This window comes from Henckelia pumila, chromosome 3 (genome assembly GCF_033568475.1).
Source record: "Henckelia pumila isolate YLH828 chromosome 3, ASM3356847v2, whole genome shotgun sequence".
NCBI classification, from domain to species: domain Eukaryota; kingdom Viridiplantae; phylum Streptophyta; class Magnoliopsida; order Lamiales; family Gesneriaceae; genus Henckelia; species Henckelia pumila.
Genome location: NC_133122.1, coordinates 179,338,689 through 179,346,568, shown reverse-complemented (window position 1 = coordinate 179,346,568; position 7,880 = coordinate 179,338,689). Strand labels below are relative to the sequence as shown.

Here is a 7,880-nt window from a genome sequence, read left to right as displayed (position 1 = left end):
GAAGGACAGGAGGGAAGAGCAAAAGGAGAGAGGAAACCAGGGTGGTCAAGGAAGAAGAAGGCAGGATCAACCGGGGAGGCTTGCTGCTTTTGCTCCTCACAGGGTAGCCCGGGACCGGGAAATACACTTGTGTGAGGAGAATGTCCAGCCGTTGCCTCCGAAAAGGCCGGGAAAATACTGTTCGATACACCGGGTTAACACACACGACACTAGCGAGTATCGGAGGCTCGTCGTGGAACCAGGATAGCCTATGCCTGAGGAAACAAAGCATGTGGAGAGAAAGCAGAGGGGACGCCCCTGGGTACCCCGGTTTGACATCTCACGAGACAATAGGCCTGACCCCTCGAAAGCCCGGGAGGTAGCGTCACGGGGACCTGACAAAGGACCCCGAGAGGGACCTTCCAAAGGGGTGATCAACATGATTTCGGGAGGATCCACTGATGGGGACTCTAATAGGGCTCGGAAATCTTGGAGCAAAAGGGAGGTCCTGGGAATCGAGGCCCGGAGACCAGATCCCTGTCCCGTCGTTACCTTTGGGCCCGAGGATTTGGAGGGAGTGTGTTTACCCCACAACGATGCTTTACTCATCCGAGCGCAGGTGGCTAACTATGACATAAGAAGGGTGTTTATGGATTCGGGAAGTTCTGTGAATGTCATTTTCCAGAATGCATTCGAGCAAATAGACTTGCGGGGATGTGAGGTTAACCCTGTAAAAACATCCCTGTATGGGTTTGCAGGACATACCATTCGGCCTAAAGGAGAAGTGCGGCTGCCTATTACGTTAGGATCGGGCGATATAAAGAAGACTGTCATGGCCCTCTTCACCGTGGTGGAGGCCCCATCTTCCTACAATATTATCCTGGGAAGGCCGGTCTTAAATGCCTTTAGGGCTGTCGCTTCCGCTTACCACCAAAAGATCAAATTCCCGGTGGGGGATCGAGTGGGCAAAGTAAAGGGAGATCAACACTCATCCCGACGGTGTTATGCGGACACCATCCGGGTGGATAACAAGAGGGCACGAGGGACGAAGAGGATAGATGGTTCCAGGCAAGAAGAGGTGTGCGCGGTAGGAGAAGTAAAAGAAGAAAATGAGGAGGTGGAGGTAGTGCCTGGACAGCCAGGGAAGATCACCCGGGTGGCTCGGGGGATGGAGCCTGCTTTGGTTGAGCAATTAAAGATCTGCCTGATCCAGAACGCGGATGTGTTTGCCTGGTCTCCCAAGGAGATAACTGGAGTCCCGGCCCACTTGGCAGAACATAGGCTAAATATCCTCTCAGGTTCCCGGCTCGTCAGACAAAAGAAGAGACACTTCGAGGCAGAAAAAGACAAGGTCATTGCTGAGCAGGTCCGGGAACTTCTGGAAGCGGGGCACGTAAAAGAGGTACAGTTTCCTACTTGGTTATCTAACGTAGTGCTGGTACCCAAAAGTACAGGGAAATGGAGGATGTGCATAGATTTCCGAGACTTAAACAAAGCCTGCCCCAAGGACTGCTATCCCCTCCCCCGGATTGACCAGTTAGTAGATTCTACTTCTGGTTATGAGCTGCTTTGCTTTATGGATGCTTACCAGGGATACCATCAAATTCCCCTGGCTAGGGAAGATCAGGATAAGGTCAGTTTTGTTACGTCAGGAGGAATGTTTTGTTATGTGGTTATGCCTTTTGGGTTAAAGAATGCATGAGCCACCTATCAAAGGATGATGGACAGAGTTTTCAAAAATCAATTGGGCCGAAATGTCGAGGTGTATGTAGATGATATCCTGGTGAAATCCAGGACCAGGAACCATTTTATTCCTGACCTGGAAGAAACCTTTGGTACCTTGCGAAGGTATGGGGTGAAGCTTAACCCGGCCAAGTGTGTGTTCGGAGTGAAAAGAGAGAAATTCTTGGGATTCGTAGTGACCGATAGAGGAATAGAGGTAAACCCGAAGAAAGTAAAAATCCTGAGGGAGATGCCATCACCCTCCTCCATTAGGGAAGTGCAGCGGTTGACTGGAAGAGTCACTGCCCTGTCTCGTTTCGTCGCTCGGTCTGCCCACCGGAGTCATCCCTTCTTTCAGGTGTTGAGGAAGGCCCAGAGATTTGGATGGAGTGAAGATTGTGAACGGGCTTTCCAGGAATTAAAGGAGCATCTGGCAAATCTGCCCATCCTGGTTAAGCCCGAACCAGGGTAGAGATTGTGGGTTTATATCTCCACGACAGAGTCTGTTGTGAGCACGGTGTTAATAAAGGAAGAGGGAGGAGATCAAAAGCCATTTTATTATGTAAGTCATGCTCTGAAGGGGCCCGAGATCCGATACAATGAAATGGAAAATATGGCCCTGGCCCTTATTTTGACTGCCCGGAAGCTCCGACCTTACTTCCTATCGCATCCGGTCACCGTCCTGACCAATAGCCCCTTGGGCCGGGTGATGACTCAACCAGATGCTTCAGGTCGATTGGTCAAGTGGGCAGTAGAATTGGGAGAATACGATATAGAGTACAGGCCTCGGGCAGCTATTAAGGCACAGGCTTTGTCTGACTTTCTGACCGAGGTCATCACATTTGGACAGGAGGAAGTGTGGAGAATCTTTGTGGATGGGGCCAGCAGTTTGGAAGGAAGCGGAGTGGGGGTGATCCTCATTTCTCCCACTCAGGAAAAAACTAAAGTGGCGATAAAATTATCATCTTTCAAGTCAAACAATGAAGCGGAGTATGAAGCAGTAATCTCGGGCTTGAAATTGGCTCGGGAGGCGGGAGCCAGGCATGTGATTGTATATTCGGATTCTCAGCTGGTAGTACAGCAAGTCCAGGGAACTTTTAGCATCAGGGAGAAGAGATTGCAGGAGTATGTGGGACTTATCAAACAACAGGGAGAAGAATTTTCTAGTTGGAGCATTGAGCAAATTCCCAGGGAGCATAATGCGGAGGCAGACGCCCTAGCCAGGGTAGCATCATCCCTCACTGGTATTGATAGCCGGGAGGTGATACAACAGTCCGGGTCGGTGATGGCCATTGAAGAAAGGGAAGAAGAGGCCTCGGAAAGATCCTGGATGGCTCCCCTTGTAGAGTACTTGCAGACAGGAATCCTTCCTGGGGAGGAGGCACATGCCCGGAAGCTCAGGAGGCAGGTAGCTCGATTCACCCTGATTAATGAAAAGTTATACCGGCGATCTTTTCAGGGTCCCTTGCTAAGGTGCCTAGCCCAAGGAGAAGTGAGGTATGTGCTTCAGGAAATACACGAAGGCTGTTGCGGAGATCACGGAGGGGCTCTGAGTTTGGTCCGGCGTACCCTATTGGCGGGATACTGGTGGCCCACCCTGCAGCAGGATGCCCGGCAGGTAGTCAAGACGTGTGAAGGATGCCAAAGGTTTGGGAACTTCTCTCATAAGCCAGAGGCGGAGTTACAACCAATGTGGTCATCCTGCCCTTTTGATCAGTGGGGCATGGATATCGTGGGGCCATTTCCTGTGGGCCTTGGACAAAAAAAGTTATTGTTGGTGGCAGTGGACTATTTCTCTAAATGGGTGGAGGCTGAGCCATTAGCAAGAATCACTGAAGAGGCGGTGTTGGGATTTATTTGGAAGAACATTGTCTGCCGGTTTGGTTTGCCAAGTTCCAGGGAAAGAAAATAAAAGATTGGTGCACAGAGATGATGGTAAAACAGGTATTCACTTCCGTGGCGTACCCCCAAAGCAACGGACAAACGGAAGTAACTAGCAGGACTATCATCCAAACTTTACAAACCCGACTTTTTGGTGCTGGTAAAAGTTGGGTGGAGGAGGTTCCCGGTGTGCTATGGTCTTACCGCACTACCCCCAGGACGGCCACAGGAGAAACACCTTTCAGCTTGGTGTATGGGTCCGAGGCTGTGATCCCAGTGGAAATAGGACAAACCTCCCCCCGGTTGAGAGCTCACCAAGAGGGAGAAATCATGGATAGGATGCAAGAATTAGACCTTATTGAAGAAAAAAGAGAACGGGCCGCTATTCGAATGGAAGCCTATCGGAGCAGGATAGTCCAGGCGTTCAATCAAAAGGTCAAAACCAGGGAATTCCAGATAGGAGATTTGGTACTGAAGAAAGTTAACCCGGCAGGAGGGGTAAAGAAGCTAGAAGCAAAGTGGGAAGGACCTTACAAAGTAATTCGGAGGATAGGAAGGAGCGCCTGGTATTTGGAGGACAGCCGGGGCAAAGTCCTACAGAGGCCCTGGAATACCCTGCATCTTAAGTCTTATTATCCTTAAAAATACATATATGCCTGTAAATTATGTTCCTGCCGTGTGTATAAATAAAAGGTATGTTTTGATCTGTTGTAAATCGCAAAAATATTCAAAGGCCCGTGGTAATTCACGAGTCATGTAAACCCAGGTGATCCACCACCCTGGTACTCAAAGGCCCGTGGTAATTCACGAGCCATGCAAACCCAGGTGATCCACCACCCTGGTACTCAAAGGCCCGTGCTAATTCACGAACCATGCAAACCCAGGTGATCCACCACCCTGGTACTCAAAGGCCCGTGGTAATTCACGAGCCATGTAAACCCAGGTGATCCACCACCCTGGTAGTCAAAGGCCCGTGGTAATTCACGAGCCATGTAAACCCAGGTGATCTACCACCCTGGTAGTCAAAGGCCCGTGGTAATTCACGAGCCATGTAAGTCCAGGTGATCTGCCACCCTGGCACCAAAAAGCCCAGGATTCTTGGCGCTCGGGCATCGAAAATGCCCGAGAGAGTAGGCCACCCTCGTGGTATATCAAAACAAAGGATTTATCCAAGCATACAGAAAAAATCATTCGAATAAAGAGGTGAATCAAGAGCAAAGTTTTTTCCTTAACAAACAAAATATACATGTGTAAAAGTTAGGAGCCCAAGCCTAAAAGCTCCAATGAATAGTCTAAATCTAAGAACCCGAGGGGTCCGTCCCCTCTTGAGATTTCTGCTCTTCGCTGGCGTCTACCCTTTCCTGGGGCCCTTCTCCTTCATTTTCAGGACCGGAGGGTAAAGAAGCAATGGCCAAATTAAGATCTGAAACTCCTTCCCGCATCAGGCCAGCTGCCTCGTACTGAGCAGAACAGAGGTCAAAGCCTTGGGTGAAGAAGTCGAAGGACTTATCCATCACCGTCTGCTCGAACTCCTTAGAGGAAAGGAAATAATTCTGCCATTCAGCTTCGGTGCCAAAGCGCTCCTCCAAAGCCTGGGCAGCATCCAGAGCTGAAGAATGATGCATATCCGCCTCCGTACGAGCGATTACCAACTGGTTCTGCATCACCTCCGCAGAAGCCTGAAGCCCACTCACGGCGTACAAAGCCAGGTCTTTTTCCTGCCGAACTTGACCAAGCTCCCGGGTAATTTGCTTTATTTGAGCCTCCAAAGATTGAATCTCGGCAGAGCGGCGATCTTGGATCTCAACTAACTTACGCTGCCATCTTTCCTCACCCGCGCCACATCTGCTCGAAAACCCTCCAGCGACTCTCGGTGGGATCGAACTTCCGCTTCATGAGTCTCTCTTAGGGCGGTTGCCTGCGATTGAAGTGGGGTGATATGCTCCTCAAAAGAGCTGCACCTCTCGCTCTCTCGGGCAAGACTAGCGTTAGCCTCATCAAGGGCATTGGCCAGCATGCATAAACCCTGCATCCAAAGCAACCAAGGGATTAAATAAAAACGTGCACAAGCACCTTTTTTCAGGTACCTAAAGGGCAGAGTTTACCGTATAAGCATGAGAAACACCCTCCGATAGTTTGGAGGTGATACCACGAGCTGCCAGTAAAGAGTGGTCTTCTGGGGAGAGCAAGCTTTGGATTTGGGCAACTTTGGAAGAGGCCGTCCCTGATAAGAACAGAGGAAGTCGAGAGCCCCAGGAGGTAGAATCCACTTGGTCACCCCAGGCGTGAGAAATGGGGTCACCCGCAGAGACAGAAGCGTCCCAGCCCGGAGCCCGAAGGGCCATAGAAGAAATAGGAGCAGATGAGGCCGGGTCCTTGGACAGCGGGAGGTCCTCCGAGTCCGCCAGGTCGATCATCTGGGATACCTGGCCAATTTTCCTCTTACGATGGGAAAGTGGTACCTCATCTTCCAAGTCCTCTGATGACAAAGATAGCTGGGCTTGGGAAGCAAGTAGAGGTGGGCATAGCGCCGTCACAGGAGTCCCGGCAACAGCAGTGCTTAAAGGGGGAGAGAGCACAGCTGAAAGAACCGGCACTGTAGACGGGGGACTACCACGGTGGGTAAACGCAAAGGACTTTGCGGATGAATAGGACTCTTTTCCTCCCTACGGGCCTTCTTCCTTCGCTCGGCTAGGGCTTGGGTTTTCTCTTTAGCAGCCTTCCTCTCAGCTGCCCGCCGGGTGAACTCTTCCCTGATCATATCTGATGGCTCTGCACCAAAGGAACAAATGTGAGTACGTGTACGTATTAATAATAAAGTAGTGTAAAGAAAGTCAGAAAACAGCCATTACCAGGTTGAGCCCCCGGGTCGCTGTATGCATTGATTACCTGGTCAAGGAGATCTTCCACCCGGGTGCCCAACCCGTAGGCTATGATGTTATCATTCGTTAATAAGGCAGGGGAGGAAAATGTCCTATTCTTGACTAAGGTCAAACTACGAGTATAAGGTTCCTCAACCTTATAATGTTCGGGAAGCTCAGGTTGAGGAGGGAGACTAGATAAGAACCCGGTCCTAAAAGGGAAAGGAGCCGGGGGTTGAATAAAAAAATACCGCTCTTTCCATCCCTTTAAAGATGAGGGGATATCGGAAAGAAAACGAGCATTCAGCCGTGCGGCCAGGGAGAAAGCTCCTTTGTTGAAATGGCAATAAAAAAAATAGTGCAAAATTAGAGGGGTAATGGCTAAATTGTGCATTTTAAAGAGGATATAGGTCGAGGCCATTATTCGGAAGGAGTTCGGGTGGAATTGATTAATAGGAACGTGAAAGAAGTTGGCAACATCTAGATAGAAAGGAGGAATGGGAAATCGAAGGCCACTCCGAATCTGGTCTCGGAAAAATGTGTAGCAAGCGTGAGGAGGAGTATCAGGAGTGCTCCCAGGTAGAGGACGGAATAAGGAATAGGATAAAGAGATTTCCCCTGAGCCACGAAGTTCCTCCGCGGCCCCTTGGGAGAGGGTGCTAGGAAGGTAAGTGTACCAACCCAAGGAAGAGGGCACAGAAGATAGGGGTTTTGGGTTCTTCACTTTTTGTTTGCCTTTTCCTTTGGGGCGAGAGGAAGAAGCAGCGGAAGGCTTCGTCGGGAATCGGGAAGCTGGCTTAAAAGAAGAAGGTCGGGAAAGCAGCGCAGAAGCAGAGCGAGCATCGCTCGAGCTACCGCTTGGCTCCTCGTCTCTGGGCGAGCCTTTGGCGTTCGCTCCAGAGGTAGATGAGGTACCTGTAGACATTGAAATAAAACTTACAGAATTAAAGCGAATAAGGGATGCAGGGAAGCGGACAACGAAACTGAAAGCACAGTCGCTGAAAGCCAAAGGGTAATGAGTTCGAGAAGAAAGACGATGAGAAGAAGAAGGAAGGGTCGCGAAGGATTAAATACTAAAAGGGGGCCAAAATAATCTGAGCCGTGTATTTTGAAATAAACGGCAGAGATACGCAAAGCGTGCTCAAGAAGCTGAAGCAACGTCTGACAAATTCTCTGACAGACGCACTACGAAGCATCTAGGGCTGACGTAAGGGTAGCGACTCCCGGGTAGATACCCCGGGAGATAGGACCCGGGATGACGATACCCCGAGTGGATTGGACCCGGAAAGGTGGTATTGGCCTCTCGGGACAGCGGAGCAGGTCCTAGTCCGACTATCTTTAGGAAGTGTGATGATATCACATACCCGGGATGACGATACCCCGGGTGGATATCACATACCCGGGATGATGATACCCCGGGTGGATTGGACCCGGAAA

The 7,880-nt window shown here is 50.3% G+C and overlaps 2 protein-coding genes across 2 annotated transcripts; both read left to right on the top strand.

The window, feature by feature from the left end:
* The first annotated feature begins 250 nt into the window (after positions 1-250).
* Positions 251-1,681, top strand: LOC140890064 (uncharacterized). The gene has a single exon (XM_073297820.1). It carries the CDS (start codon positions 251-253, stop codon positions 1,679-1,681), a length of 1,431 nt encoding a protein of 476 aa, XP_073153921.1.
* A 633-nt stretch (positions 1,682-2,314) lies between these two features.
* LOC140890063 (uncharacterized) lies at positions 2,315-3,613 on the top strand. The gene has a single exon (XM_073297818.1). It carries the CDS (start codon positions 2,315-2,317, stop codon positions 3,611-3,613), a length of 1,299 nt encoding a protein of 432 aa, XP_073153919.1.
* The last annotated feature ends 4,267 nt before the right edge of the window (positions 3,614-7,880 follow it).

What these genes read in the sequence shown, in the direction of transcription:
- LOC140890064 (XM_073297820.1), top strand. Translation starts at nt 251, where the DNA reads ATGCCTGAGGAAACAAAGCATGTGGAGAGAAAGCAGAGGGGACGCCCC.
- LOC140890063 (XM_073297818.1), top strand. Translation starts at nt 2,315, where the DNA reads ATGGCCCTGGCCCTTATTTTGACTGCCCGGAAGCTCCGACCTTACTTC.